Source organism: Sitophilus oryzae, unplaced genomic scaffold, assembly GCF_002938485.1.
Source record: "Sitophilus oryzae breed Bouriz unplaced genomic scaffold, Soryzae_2.0 scaffold_682_pilon_pilon, whole genome shotgun sequence".
NCBI classification, from domain to species: Eukaryota; Metazoa; Arthropoda; class Insecta; order Coleoptera; family Curculionidae; genus Sitophilus; species Sitophilus oryzae.
In genome coordinates, this window is record NW_022147287.1 from 5265797 (window position 1) to 5282160 (window position 16364).

The window sequence follows — 16364 nt, forward strand, 5'->3', positions numbered from 1 at the left end:
GCAAAAATATGAATTGTGAGCAGCCTTAATGTTTTAATAGAGCATTTTTTACCTCCCAGTGCTGGCGGTAGATACTGCAGCTCCAATTGAGCATCGTCATCCATTAGTCCCAGTTTGTACTTGGTGTAGGCGCATCTAGGAGATCCGCATCCGGCTGGATATCTGAAAATATCAACCTTTTCTAGCACATATCTATCATTTTCTTTAACCACTATACTTGATATTTATTGCAGTATCTGTGTACAGGGTGGGTCAACGATAGAGTAGAGTCCGTTATCTTATTTGTTTCGAGGTTTACAAAAAAATGTTTAATATAAAAGTTATAGGGAAGATTAAGATACACATTTTAAAATTATTATTATTACAGGGACAGAGTATACAGGGTGCTTCAAAAAAGTGTGGCGGATATAAAATATATTTTTTTAAATGCAACACCCTATTTTTCATTTTATTTTTAGATTCTACGTAAAATTTTATAACTTTTTTATATATAATGTTATATACCTAAAATTAACAGTTTTTGAAATATTTAAATTGGTTTAAACAAATGTTAAATTGCAGTGTGGTAAAAAATTGCCAGTAATACCATTGTTTCTGAAGTTGGAATACCAAAACTTGGTATGATAGTTCTATAGAGATTAAAAAGAAGATATATGTTAAGATATTTTAGTTAAATGCTACAGGGTGTCCAAAATATATTTATGAATTTCAACTACTTAAAATTAAGAAATTTCAATTTTTTTAAATGGTACACCCTATATATTATCATTTTTTCTGATAGATTTTACAAAACTCTTCAACTTTTATTAAGTATGTCATATACCTATTTTTATTAGTTCGCGATTTATTCCAATTTTTTTCTATTTTTACACATATTTTTAATACATTTGCGCTATAACATCATAGTTGCCATGACAAAAAGTAATAATTATCACAATTTCATGTCCGTTAAGCAAGTTAAGAACAAAATTTGAATTTTATTTTAATTTGTTGTAATAAGTATAAATGGTAGAGATAATTGTTACAGATTTTCTTCAAATGAATTAGTCAAGGTGACTGATATACGCGGACAAGCCTAGAAAACCACTTTTTTATTATTGTTCAGTACTATATATTATATAGTACTTTGCTAACTACTATAAGAATAGATGTATATTATCTAGAAAACATCTTCAGTGTGTAATGGGACGGTTTCGCGGCAGTAGTATATTGGTTTTACCACATTTATAAACCAGAATTACTACGAGAAAAAACTTTACTGTATGTCGAAGAAAATTCCTATATCAGTAGTCTTTAGCAATTAGGTAATCTAGTATTACGCTAATCTGTCGCTATTCGCCTCGACGAAAAATCCCAAGTGTCATCATAATATAGAAATACACAAGAAATTCACTACTGCGATTTAGTTTATTTGAGTAAAGTTAGTTAATTTTGACTAATAATAACAATTGTAACTGATTATTAAACTACTTATTAAAAATAAGTAATAAATATGTTTGTTTTGTTACGGTAACTATGATTCTATAGGGTAATTGTATTAAAAATATGGGTAAAAATAGAAAAAATGGGAATAAATCGCAAACAATTAAAAATAGGTATATGACATCCTTAATAAAAGTTGAAGAGTTTTGTAAAATCTATCAGAAAAAATGATAATATATAGGGTGTCCCATTTAAAAAAATTGAGATTTTTTTAATTTTTAGTAGTTGAAATTCAGAAATATATTTTGAACACCCTGTATCATTTAACTAAAATATCTTTGCATATATCTTTTTTTTCTTCATTTTTTTCTTCATTTTTTAGATGAAAACAATACTGCAGCACATCAGATAACAGTCTTGTGGTCAATTTACCGTGTCTTTTTCTGTTCACTGCTGGTTCCAGGGCTTTTAACGGTGCCGGTGCCAGCACCGGAACTGTAAGGACACCCCTCCATTTCGCATGGATCTTTGTCACAGGACATGGCACTTCCCTCTTTGCCTGCAGCTTTAACAGGGAAGCTTATACCTGGAGCGCCCTGGTCGCAGGCCTTTCTACAAGAGTCCTCGGCTAAGGTTTGTGCGTAGGGGCAGCTACCTTGGCCACAAGGCCCTATAGCTGAAAATTGTTACATATTTTGAGTATAGTTTCAAAAAAATAGTCTATCTGTTATTTTAATAAACAAATAAATGCCTTTATTTTCAAAAAATTTTACAATTTGTAGACAAAGGTAAAGTAAACAAACAAACAAAAGAGAATACAAAACATTATACAAATTACATTGTCTTATTGTTCAAAAAAAAAACATTTATAAATGTTTACAATGTCAAAGAATAAAAAAATAAGATTCAAAAATATTTAGTAAGTTTATAGTAAATATCAATGACCTCTAAATAAATTTATTTCGATGTCATTGGTAAATAGAGCATTAGCAAACATTAGACCAGTGTTTACAAGATCAAATTCGATTGTCAAAATATAAGTCATTTACGGCGTAGAAAGCCTTGTCTAGTAAATAAGATTTCAATGCTTTGCGAAATGAAGAAAATTATGTTATGGATTTGATTTCAAATGACAGGTGATTGTTCATTTTTTTCGAGTTGTATAATATTGAACTTTTAACTAACTCTGAACGTGGGGTAGGTAGATAAAGATCTTGCTTCGCGTTCCTGAGTGGATAAGTGTAAGATAGCCTTTCTTGAGAAGCTGATACATGCTTACGTATTAGCCAAACGGATTCAAATATAAATAAGGAAGGAAGAATTAATATTTTTAATTTTTTAAAAAAGTCCTGGCAATGAGTTCTGCTTTTTAGTCCCAGTGAATATCGAACAGCTCTCTTCTGGAGCTTGAACACGTTCCCCAGAATGGCAGGGCATATCTGAGGTGCGACTCAAACAGTGCATAATAAACAGCTCACTGACAAGTTAAGCTCCTTAGAAACAGATCTTAATGCAAAACTGGCAGAGCTTAATTTTTTCGACAAAACGTCGATATGCATGTCTCATTTCAGAGAATTGTTTACAACAAGCCCTAAGAATTTTACAGATTTTACGACGTCAATGGTGGTGTTGTTAAGTACAAAAGGCTGCCGCGAGTTTTTATACGACAAAGCTTTAGTTTTAGAAATGTTGAGACTCAGGAGGTTCGAATCGCACCAAAATTTAATGGTGATTAAGTCATTTGATATAATTCTATGAAGTGCCGTGAGATCCTTGTTGCTCCAAGTGAAGCTAGTGTCGTCCGCAAAAAGACATATTTTACCACTGATGTTTATGTTAGCAATGTCGTTAATAAAAAGAAGAAACAACATAGGGCCTAGTACTGAGCCTTGTGGTACTCCACATTCTATTGGCTTGCTAGAAGACAACGTGGTAGCCACCCTCACAAGTTGACTTCTGTTGCTCAGATACGACTTAAACCATTCGAGAGATGTTCCCCTGAACCCATTGTGCTGCAGGCACATATATTCAAGGATAAAAAAATGCCCATCAACATAAAGAAAAAGGCTTACGACAGCTTCATCCATTTCTTAGAAAAAGAATATCCCAAAGAAATTAGTTACTTGACCCAAAATACCAGAACATTGACTTATATGAAAGTCGTACAGGTTTAGACAAGAGTATTCTCTTGAGTCAAGAGAATATGTTTATTCCTGTTTTAAAAACCCCAAAATACCTTTTTTGTATTCTGCCAGAATACTGTCGAACTGGTCCATAACACTCTGGCACTCGACCATGGGAGATCTCGGAGCTGCCAAACCTCCATTATCCATACCATTATTGTTTTCGCCATTGTCTTTTGGTTCTATACCGGCCGTATCAGAACCTCCTCTTAGCCTCAGAGGACATCCGCAACTGTGCCCGATACCATTTTTAGACTTTTTTTTCTGAAGAGAAAAAAATACTGTAATGCACTGACATACAGGATGTATCCCCAGGATGGACAGATCGTTGCCGAATGTGTCCATGGTTGGCAAGAATGAATTTAAAACAAAAAAAAAAGGTCAGGGTTATAGACTTTAGTGTCAATGTCGATATGATTAATGACGTGCATCGGAAAATGTTTTGCGATTACAATATAAAGAAAAACCCAATGTTCATCATACAACACTCTGTACAAAGTATTACACTTTGACGTACTTTTAAAGGTTTAGGCCGGCAAGGTTTCTTTAGAACGCTAGGCTGTCCATCATCCAGAGGTACGAAAGGTAGTTCTTCCTGTTTGGGTCTGGAAAAGACGCCGTATGGCCCGTACTCGCACATAGTACCGTAGGTGTGGCTCAAACCGTAAGTCACTGGAGGTTCTATGTCGTTGCTGTAAAGGGTACCTAAGTTTTTACCAGTTGCCAACGGTCCTATGCCTGAAAAAATAAGTAGATATTATTTCAGTAATACGAAACTATATACCGTGCTGGCAACTGTTACTTTTGCGTCGGCATTTACATGTGTGGAAGGAAATCGCATAGGGATCTTATTAAGTCGGAGTGAGAGAAATGCGACCGACCGACACGACGCACGACGGTGAAAGGAGGTACAACGACAAAGAAAATACAGCAGTAATATTAACAAAGTTCTTGAAAAAACTACAATCTATTATTTCTAATAGATTTGGAGATATCGATTTTTGAATTCAGAGTTCTAATAGCGCGACCACTGTCGAACACCCACTCAATTCCACTTATTTTTACCAAAAATGCAAGTGTTTCTAGCTTGCACTTAAAAAAATTCAATGTAATTCCCTGTATTTTATTTAATTTTTGGATTCCTGAGCATAAAATAAGGCATTTATTATAAGGGTTTAATATGTTTAAATGCTTTGGTTTTTGAGCTATTTAAATATATTTAAATATGCATGCTATAATAAAAAAATTGTCAACACCCTGTACATTACTTTTCAGAGTTAATTCTTGTACTGCCTTTTAAGCCAGAGAAATAAACTTTACTAAAAAATGTGATTGCTTCTCTAAATGTATACAGGGGTAACAAAAATTGCTGGGCTATATTAAATATTTATTTTACATAAAAACTTCGTTATTTCAATTTTATAAAATATCAAATAGAATACTTGACCTTTGACCAGTGTGTGAGATGATCTAAATTTTAAAATTCAAAATTGTTCATGATTAAACATCAACAAAAACGTCGTTTACAGCATATAGGGCTCTCTCCAGTAAGTATGATTTTAGAGCTTTGCGAAATGCGGGAAAGAATGAAAGCGATTATTTGATATTCAAAGGCAGATGATTGTACATTTTTTTGGCATTGTACAATATTGAACCTTTAACTAGTTCTGAGCTCGGGGTTGGCAGATAAAGATCGTGCTCCGGCATTCCTAAGTGGATAGTTATGAGATTAAGCAAACGGATTCAAAAATGAATAAAGAAGGAAGAGTCAGTATTTTGAAATTTTTAAAGAAATTCTGGCAGTGAGTTCTACTGTTCAGTCCCAATAAATATCGAACTGCTCTCTTTTGAAGTCTGAAAATACGATCAATTTTGTTGCGCAGCAAGTATCCCAGAATGGAAGGGCATAACAAAGATGTGACTCAAAAAGGGCATTTATATTATTTTAGTATTTATATTTTATTTTATTTATTTATTTTTTTTTTTTATTATTATTATTTTTTTTTCTACTTTTGTATGACAAAACTTTAGTTTTTGATAGGTTGAGGCATAGGAGATTAGAATCGCACCAAGATTTAATGCTTAACATTAAAATCTGCTTCGACTTATTTGAAAAAATACATAGTGTTGTATTTGAAATAACGAAGTTTTATGTAAAATAAATATTTAAAATATACCAGCACCCTGGCATAGTGCTAAAATAAAGTTTTAATTTTATTAGTATTTGCAAACCGTATTCTTTGAATTTTTTCGCTGCGGGACAGTCAGCGTTTCCACACAACTTCCTTTGTATTTTATCAGCCGTCAGCTCGTGTGGATCATACATGGACATATCGTCATTTCTATCCTCCCTCTCCGATCTAGGAGCGGTACTTTTCAGTGTCACGCATGTACCCTTATCGTGAGCCTTCACATCAGCGGTCAATAAAGAAAGCAAATTGAAGAACTTGTTAGCTGAGGGTCTGTAGCATATCGAAACAGCTAAAATTTATAAGAAAATGAGTTTAAAATGTTTTACTTAATTTGGTAAAAGTGTGGATCCGTTGGTTGACCTTGAAGCTGCATTTGATCATCGATACTACGCGAGCGCACATATATGTGGGCATGCGTAGTATCTGTGACTATATGCAGCAAAAACTCGTTTCAAGGTTAGCCACCGGGTCCACATTTTTACCGTTAATTTTTGGGGAGTAAATACTATCTTCCACGCCATGATAGATGCTCATCTTGTCGTCCATTGCTCCAGCGAAGAGTTCCGTTAATGAGACGTTTTCTTTGAAATTGATCTGCGATTGAGACTTGGACTTGCCATCGGTTATGCCGGTGTATAGAGGCGCTACGATCGGTTGGACTCTGTCATCTTCATGTCTAAAAATTCAGATCATCTAAATCTTTATTCATTGATCTAAATTTCAATCTGTATTGAGATGAACCGCTTATTTAAAAATAAACATATTTCTTTAACAAATTCAAATTACATATTAATTTTTAAGACACTCTGTATACATAAATAAAATTATTGATTTTTAAGATATTATTCGCAAACTATGGACAATGCGTTGAGTGCTTAAAACACTCTTTTCGCAACGAATTTCATACAAGATTTTTTGTGAAAGCGGATAATTTGAGATTTTCATGCTATTATTATTATTTATTTTTAAACATTTTTTAAAATGTTCTGGTAATCGGTTTCTAAGGCATTGTTTATGCATGTTCTGTCAGGTTCAAACGTCGCCGTATTTCCTACAAAGTTTTGTGAAAAAATGAGTGATAATGAGGAGCCTTTGGATATTCAACAAGCTGCTGAAACTGCGCTATCCACGTTAGTGCCCGAGAAGTCGAAAAATTTATATGAGGCCGCCTACAAAAACTTTGAAACCTGGGTCAAAGAAAAACATGTTGAGAATTTCACAGAAAAGGTATTGCTAGCCTATTTCCTGAAGTTATCCACTAGGTACCTTAAAGCCGTCAACTCTGTGGAGTAAATATTCGCTGCTCTCCGCACCATGATTTACCTGAACAGAAACGTAGATATTAGCAAATTTACAAACCTTCCGGATATCTGGCAAAGAAATCAAAAGTATTTACAATTTTTTGACCGTAGATGCCATTAAAGATTGTCAGTTATTTATTAGTGTGAACATTCCGAATACAAAAACTCATTTTAGTGTTTACGATTACTGATGTACCAATAGATGGTATCAATTTCTTACATGTATTTTGTAAGTACGCAAACCTTCGACCACTCAATGTGACACATTTTTCTTGACGGATCGAAAAAATCAATGCTGTACCCTGCGAGTTGGAATCAATACAATTGGGGATTGGGGGGTAATCCTGCAGTTTAGGCCGACAAAAAATTGCGATCCAGATATTGACCGCTGTGTTGCCAAACTTAAGAATATAGGTTTGGAAATAGGGAAATCTGAAAAATATTCACTCTGATGATGTGATTGTGATTGTGATAAAAATTGTATCAAGATTTACTCTGAAAATATTTTATTGCATAGGATATTGTTCAACAATGCACTTTAAAAAAGGGCATTTCACAAACATCACATAAAGGTTTTAATCAATGACAAACAAAAATTCTATCAAAGATGGCTCTCAGACCGAACAGATACTAACTGGAGTCATTACAAGCAAAAAAATAGAGAGGTACGAGCCGCCATTATGATAGACAAAACAGATATTTGGGAAAGAAGGTGCCAGCAAGTGGAAAGCCTAATAGGGGGCGCACGGAGTACTGAGGTATGGAGAACAATCCGGCAAATGAAAACCAATCAAACGGACAAGCTCTTGAATAGAATGGATATAGAAAAATGGCGCAACTACTATGCAGAATTACTGACAGAAAACCGACCAGAATTCCAAGCAGTAGAAGATGAGAACAACCTTGCAGGCACTTTAATGATAAGCGAAAGAGAAGTACATCAAAGTCTCAAAAGAATGAAAAATGGACGGTCACCAGGTCCTGGTAATATTGTAGCGGAATTGTTAAAGTGTGGAACCCAAAGACTGCGCTGGCGTCTGGCAGAGCTATTTAACCAGTGCTGCCTGCAAAGTAAACTACCCGAGAATGGCGAGTGGCTCACATAGTGTCCATCTGTAAAAGGGAAATCGTAACGACCCCACTTGTTATAGAGGCCTAAGCATTAACAGTTCGGTCAGCAGACTTTTGGAAAGGTGCTACAGGGAGGCTCAGGGACAGTATTGGTGACAAAATCTCGGAAGACCAAAGCGGATTCACACCGGGGAAATCTTGCACAGATAACCTTTTTGTCCTGCAGCAGGTGATGGAAAAAAAGATAGCAGTAGATCAAGAAGTCCATCTAGCATTTGTTGATTTGGAGAAAGCGTACGACTCTATTCCCCGCAGCAAGATATGGGAAGTCTTGAATATCTTAGAAGTAGATGGACCTTTGCTTAAGATAATAAAAGAGCTATATAAAGAAAATGAATCGTACGTTAAAATAGGACACAGGCTATCTAATCCAATTAACACCACAAAAGGGTTGCGACAAGGATGCAGCTTATCTCCTCTGATCTTCAACGCTTACGTCGAAGTAGCCCTTAGGGAATGGAAGACGAAATCTCAAGGTATGGGAATACCCATTGAGGACAACACACTATTTACCCTGAGCTTTGCAGACGATCAGGTCATGGTTGCGCAGGACTCATACGATCGAGAGTTCATGACTAAGAGGCTTTATCAAGAATACAACAAATGGGGACTTCAGGTTAGTCTAAAGAAGACGGAATACTTAGCTGTCAATTCCAACGCTTGTTTTGAAGTCTTCGTTATTGATAACGTCAGATTCAACAAGTAGACAAATTTAAATACCTTGAGTGCTACTATCAACAACGAGGGGTTGGGCAAGGAAGAAATACAAACCCGAATTCAGAAGAGCAAACAAGTTATTGGATGTCTTAACAGCCTCTGGTGGGACCGAAACTTATCTGCAACAACTAAAAAGAGACTTTGAAGAACATTGGTGGAGTCAGTTCTTGGCTATGGTTCAGAGCTATGGACTCTGAGTGCAGACGCGAAGCGCAAAATCCAAGTTGTTGAAATGGACTACCTTAGAAGAAGTGCAGGTATATCTAGGATGGAAAAAAAGACAAACATCGAGGTCAGGCGTATCATGAATGCATCGGAGGAGACAGTACTGGATCGAATCGAAAAATCCAGCTTAAAGTGGTTTGCACGTGTTCTGCGTATGCCGGAGAACAGGTGGCCAAAAAGAGTTTTTCAATGGGCTCCCCAGGGCAGAAGAAAGAGAGGTAGACCTAGAAAATCCTGGAACAGAACGGTTACGGAAGCAATGGAAGCTCGTAACCTAGAAGCTGATGACGCTCTAAATCGAGATGTGTGGCGTAGGGTAACGGGAAGGCAGCAATAGGCTGTAGTTGGAAATGAGTATTAAATACTTAAACCAAATCCCGTTTATATAAATATATATATATATAGGCACTAGTGCCTAAACAAATGTCACTTTTAGATACTAGTGCCTAAAAGAATGACATTTCGAATCTCAAATAAATATCAAAAACTGTCAATTTCGAAACGCTTTAAAAAAATGATTAATCTATAAATTTACTTTTCAACTTGGAAGGTCTTCGACTCGTTCCTCTGCTTGAACACGTAGTTGTGTTTATCGCCCACTTTCTTGATCTGGAACATCGTTTGAACGTTGGATCCGTAACAGGACATCCTCATGAACAAGTTCAGTTTTGCAATAGGAAGGCCCTCCTTGGTTTTTAGATCGTGCCAATCTACATAAAGTTGAAATAAACTACCTCTAATAAAGTCGTTAAATTATTTAAATTGTATTTATTTTACTATAATATTTATATACCGGGTGTGTCTCAAAAGTGACTCACCTCTATAACTTTTTTTCAGATAAAAAACCAGATTAGGTATGTTGATGTATGACATAAATTAGGATTGATGGACGTATTTATTTGTTTTCGGTCACTTTCTGTTTCGCCGGAAATGACTACAACTTTTGATTTTTAAATGAGTGACAACTTTTGCGACGCACCCGGTATATGCAAAATATAAAAGACAACAACCCCTCGTATCAATAGCTTCTTACAAAAAAAAATACAAAAGGATTGCAAACCAATTCATAGAAATATGTCTATCGTGACGTGTAACCACTTCATTTTCTGATCATCATACAAAATTGAATATTTGAATGTATAATGTAATAAAATATTGCTTTTTCCATAGCAACGGTTAAAATTGCCTTATATCTATCAAAAATAGTAAATAAAATAGTACTTTAACCGCAAGGGTAGATTAAATGATACTTTAACAGCGAGGAGAGGTTAAAAACTTTCTTCTCGCACGTTTTTTAATTGCTTCCATTTTTGAAAATGTTTGAATTCCTTTTCATAAGTTATTCGGGATTCAAACGGAAGTAGTTTGGATATGGCGTTTGTCGCCGCAGCCTGAATATCTGTTGGTAATTTACTTATTTCGTTTTGAGCCATTTCTGGCTCCAATTCAATCAGCAATCGACACGAAAGAGAATTAAAAAATATTGACTCAAAACTGACAACTAAAGAGACAGCTTTATTTATTTGTCAAATTACATAGAAACCAACGCCAACCCAGCACAATAGTTTTTCTACTCGTAATTAATTCCTTAAAATAATAATTTATGAATATTTCTTAACACGTAACTCGCTATGGAAAAAATATTGTTTTATACACGACGATAAAATTGCATTATCGTCTTCCGAATTTAATTCACTCGCGAATTCATCGCTCGTGAATTAATCTTTTCAGTCGACGATAAAATACCATTATTTTATCGCCTTATATAAAAAATAACTATTAAAAACAAAATATGATAGGAAAGTTACCTTCACAAGTAGTCGACTTCACTATACCCAGTGTCTCGAAGTACTTGACCATTTCCGAGAATTCCTTCTTCCACGGTATTTGTTTTAAGCCAATGGTGGTGTTGCCATCGTACAGGGTGATGCTGTACGGATCGCTTTGGAGCAGCTGCCGCAGTACGCTAGGTTTCGAAACGAACAAAAAGGTTTTTCCAAAGTTCATGCGAATTTTGTAGCTCTCCGGTGTTTCTATATAAAGAATTTTAATAATCTCAATATACAGGGTGCTACAAATTCGAGGTACGAGCATTGGTATCTCGGAAAACCGTAATTACGGATTTTTTTGAAAATGAATTTTATTTTTTTCTGTCGTTACTTTTAAGAAAAGCAAAAAACTAATTGCACATTCTCATGGCCACTTTGTAAAGGCTATCTGATAGTATTTTTAGATTTTCAAATTAGCTGATAATTTGTGAGATACAAACGTTAAATTATTTTTTTTAAATACGGACCTGCATTTTTTATTTCCGGTTTTGAAAGAACTCGGTCTCCCGAGTATAATGATATGCCACACTTTATACTTTTTTTTTGGTTTTGGATGCCTTAACAACAAAAAACTATTTCATTATTATTTAAAATAATTTCCAGTCCGACTCTGGTTTTCTTAATTATTTTTTAATCTGATTATATTCATCGCAACAATACTAATCAGCGTTAATTAACATTGAATAAGGAAAATCGAGCCAATTGCAAGATTCAAGTAAATTATATCCGGGTCAACAATTTAAAGATATTTTTAACTCTTTTTATTGTGAACTTGAAATCTCAGTGTGCGATCTAATTATATGGCGTAATATTCATCGTAGTTATTATAAATAAATCAACTTCTACAAACTAGTTTCTAATGCTCTAAATGTTCGAAAGGGTTACCACCCTCCCTATTGCACAAATTTATTTTTCGTTCAATTTTATTTATAGCTCTTTGAACTTTCTTCTTATACTTCCGAAAGTATTTTGTACTCTTTATTGTAAATGTTGAGATGTATTATGCTTCAGCAAGCCAGGGTGGGGCAACAAATCCACGTTGTCCCACCGTAGCTACGTCCATAATAGCTAATATTAAGAACAAATTATGATATTTCGCCACTGCACTGCAAGAAAATTTACAAAATAAAATAGCTATTTTTTGTAAACACTTTTGCGTTAAACCTAAACGGACACTGCTTGTCAGAAGTTATGTTTACAGTTACACAAATTTGCCTAACAAAGTAAAAAAATGCTTAACGTTTCGGAAAGTTTATCTCTTTCCGTCGTCGGAAGCAAAAAAATACAAAGAATAAAGAAAAAAACTATTTAAAATATTTAAATTTAACTATTCGAGAACACTTTACTTTTTTAAAACAGATACGTCTACAAGAAACCGTTGACGTTCTGTTAAAAATCAATTTTTAACAGGATTTTTTTTAGAGAGACGAATCCGCCACATTGGTATAGACATTTTTTTAACAAATTATGATAGTTACCTTCAACATTGGGCGATGAGAAAAACTGCGTATCGATATCAAAATTCACCCTCTGCGCGAACTTGAAACCCAAACTCAAGTTGTCCACGTTGTTCAGCTTGTAGCTCTTGTCCAAAATAATCTCGTACACGATTACTTCCAACACGTAAATTTGCTCCATGTCACCTCATGGATGGTTTTCCGACCAATGGACGAAGTGGCGCGTAAAAAAACATACAAACTACTGAAGATTTATGTGGGAATGAGTTTGATATGACGTAAAATTTTATATAAAGACAAGAAATATGTTTGACCTTAAGTCAGGGGTGACGTCAGGTGATTATTGTATTTTTCAATTTGTTACAGGTGAAGATTCGGACTTGTGGAGTTACCTGGCTGTTTTGGAGGCCAACCCAGCACAATAGTTTTTCTACTCGTAATTTAATTTCCTTAAAATAATAATTTATGAATTTTTTTTTTTTTTTGTTTTTTTTTCGCTATGGAAAAAATATTGTTTTATACACGACGATAAAATTGCATTATCGTCTTCCGAATTTAATTCACTCGCGAATTCATCGCTCGTGAATTAATCTTTCCGGTCGACGATAAAATACCATTATTTTATCGCCTTATATAAAAAATAACTATTAAAAACAAAATATGATAGGAAAGTTACCTTCACAAGTAGTCGACTTCACTATACCCAGGGTCTCGAAGTACTTGACCATTTCCGAGAATTCCTTCTTCCACGGTATTTGTTTTAAGCCGATGGTGGTGTTGCCATCGTACAGGGTGATGCTGTACGGATCGCTTTGGAGCAGCTGCCGCAGTACGCTAGGTTTCGAAACGAACAAAAAGGTTTTTCCAAAGTTCATGCGAATTTTGTAGCTCTCCGATGTTTCTATATAAAGAATTTTGGTAATCTCAATATACATTGTGGTACAAATTCGAGGTACGAGCATTGGTATCTCGGTAACCGTGATTACGGATTTTTTTGAAAATAAATTTTATTTTTTTCTATCGTTTCTTTTAAGAAAAGTAAAAAAATATATGCACATTCTCATAGCCACTTTATAAGGGCTATCTGACAGTATTTTTAAATTTTCAAATTAGCTGATAATTTATGAGATACAGAGGTCAAATTAATTTTTTTAAACACGGACCTGCATTTTTTATTTCCGGTTTTGAAAGAACTCGGTCTCCCGAGTACAATGATTTATACTTTTTTTTGTTTTGGGTTTGACTGGACAGACAGAAATCTGTGGAAGTTGAGAAGCGGGAGACGACGAATGTCGTAAAAATCCGCAATATATATATACAATATGTCGAGCACAGCGCAGAGTATATATACACGGCTTGTCGTAAAGTAGCGGTAAGATATTAAGTCCCGCATCGCGAGATAGCGGCCTGCGTGCAATGGTAGTACTTTCGTACCACCGAGGCACAACTATCGATAGTAAATAAAGGCTTTTTTCGGCTAGCCCAAATTATATAATGGAAAATAAATTTCTTGCAGTTTTTAGGTATATAATAAAATTATATAAGAGTTTCTTGCCTTGAACTGCTAATATAGAAATTAATTCCACGCTGTGTTTGACATAATGTGGATCAACCTGCTCTCACTACCGGTTTCGGGGCCCTACCCCATCATCAGGTGAGCTTGGTTGTTTCCACAATATGTCGAGCACAGCGCAGAGTATATAAACACGACTTGTCGTAAAGTAGCGGTAAGATATTAAGTCCCGCATCGCGAGATAGCGGCCTGCGTGCAATGGTAGTACTTTGGTACCACCGAGGCACAACTATCGATAATAAATAAAGGCTTTTTTCGGCTAGCCCAAATTATATAATGGAAAATAAATTTCTTGCAGTTTTTAGGTATATAATAAAATTATATAAGAGTTTCTTGCCTTGAACTGCTAATATAGAAATTAATTCCACGCTGTGTTCGACATAATGTAGATCAACCTGCTCTCACTACCGGTACAGCTCTCAAACCGGTGGCGTGGAATTAATTTCTATATTAGCAGTTCAATGCAAGAAACTCTTATATAATTTTATTATATACCTAAAAACTGCAAGAAATTTATTTTCCATTATATATATATATATATATATATATATATATATATATATATATATATATATATATATATATATATATATATATATATATATATATATATATATATATATATATATATATATTATAAGTATTAAAAAATTTCTGTTCAATTGATTATTGATTTGAACTACAAGAAATTATGCATTAGCAAGCAGGGTGGGGCAACTAACCCACGTTGTCCCACCGTAGCTACGTCCATAATAGCTAATATTAAGAACAAATTATGATAGTTACCTTCAACATTGGGCGATGAGAAAAACTGCGTGTCGATATCAAAATTCACCCTCTGCGCGAACTTGAAACCCAAACTCAAGTTATCCACGTTGTTCAGCTTGTAGCTCTTGTCCAAAATAATCTCGTACACGATCACTTCCAATACGTAAATTTGCTCCATGTCACCTCATGGATGGTTTTCCGACCAATGGACGAAGTGACGCGTAAAAAAACATACAAACTACTGAAGATTTATATGGGAATGAGTTTGATATGACGTAAAATTTTATATAAAGACAAGAAATATGTTTGACCTTAAGTCAGGGGTGACGTCAGGTGATTATTGTATTTTTCAATTTGTTACAGGTGAAGATTCGGACTTGTGGAGTTACCTGGCTGTTTTGGAGAAGTTGTTTTTGCAGTATGATATTGATTTGGCCGCTTGTTCGAGGAAGGTGGTGTGTCAAACGGTGCAGAATTCTGCAGAGAAAGTTTCTAGAGGTAACTAAATATCCTATTAGTGATTGGAAAATGTTAGACCAAGACCAATCTAACTAGCAAATAGAGTTCCCAGTCCTTTTTAAATGTCACTGTCCCTAAAGTATAGTTCCTAGGCCCACTCTGTCACTTAAAATGTTACTCTATAAGGAATAGTCACTTTGAAGTATATTTCGAGAGTGACCGGTTAGTGTCTACCTACCATAAAAGTGGAAAATAAACACCCCGATTGCAAGTCGCAAACATGTAATTTGAAGAAGTGGCTGCTTACTACCCGAATCTTCGAATATGAGACCATAAAAGACCAAAAACTTTATAGTAACTTTTCAAAGTAGGGGTTGCCAACAAGTGCTACCATAATGCCTCCATTAAGTTTTTGTTACTTTATAGTAACACTTTAAGTTAGGGGGTAGTCGCGGCCACGACACCTAGTTACTTCTAATTTATAGTAGCATTGAAAGTAGCAAAATGGTTACTGCTACCTTCCTAGGTCACTATAAAGTAGCCGTCGCTCATCCATTGCCACTAAAGGTTGTCGCCCACTAGACCGCGGCGCGGCGCGGCGCTGGGAAGAGAATTTTTTCCGGCTGCGAAGGGACTGCGCCCACTATAGCGCGCTTTTGAAACGCGGCAACGCTATTTAGTTATAGTCGAAGTGTTTTTTATTTACTGTAGTTTAGTTTTTAAAGCAATGAGTTCAAGTACGGACGAAAGCGTATTTTTTGCAATAATAATTGTTGATCACTTCGTAAAAGTTACAAGTTACAAATAGAGAAAATAATATTTATGTTTGCATAAAATATTTTTACAATTAGTACACACGTACCTACTACAAAAAGTCAAAAGTTATATATTTTATATAAAATTATTATTTTGTAAATGTTAATAAAATTATAAATTTTGTAAATCTAATGTTAATAAATGTTATGTTTAAAAATAGAAGTTTTTATTTGACTAGTTTTTCAAAAAAAATGTCGTTATACTTTAAAACGGATAATACAGCAGGCTACGAAAGCAAGTTAAAACTAAGTGTTTTTGTCAACTAAATTTTTTCCTGGCGGTCTCTTACCG

The 16364-nt window shown here is 34.8% G+C and overlaps 1 protein-coding gene across 3 annotated transcripts in view; it reads right to left on the reverse strand.

Annotated features, from left to right (window-relative positions):
* Positions 1 to 15144, reverse strand: part of LOC115887951 — a 31617-nt gene extending 16473 nt beyond the window's left edge. For 2 of the 3 annotated variants that reach the window (XM_030907513.1, XM_030907511.1), the window contains exons 1-9: positions 12479 to 12796; positions 10980 to 11204; positions 9707 to 9881; positions 6304 to 6473; positions 5838 to 6086; positions 4123 to 4343; positions 3659 to 3869; positions 1855 to 2098; positions 53 to 162 (exon numbers count right to left, since the gene is read on the reverse strand). In XM_030907513.1, coding sequence (XP_030763373.1) covers positions 53 to 162; positions 1855 to 2098; positions 3659 to 3869; positions 4123 to 4343; positions 5838 to 6086; positions 6304 to 6473; positions 9707 to 9881; positions 10980 to 11204; positions 12479 to 12638 — 1765 coding nt within the window. In that variant the 5' untranslated portion in view covers positions 12639 to 12796. Of the gene's footprint in view, positions 1 to 52; positions 163 to 1854; positions 2099 to 3658; positions 3870 to 4122; positions 4344 to 5837; positions 6087 to 6303; positions 6474 to 9706; positions 9882 to 10979; positions 11205 to 12478; positions 12797 to 13133; positions 13359 to 14816 lie in introns of those variants that run through there. The other variant, XM_030907512.1, reaches the window with a different exon arrangement.
* Between the last annotated feature and the right edge of the window lie 1220 nt (positions 15145 to 16364).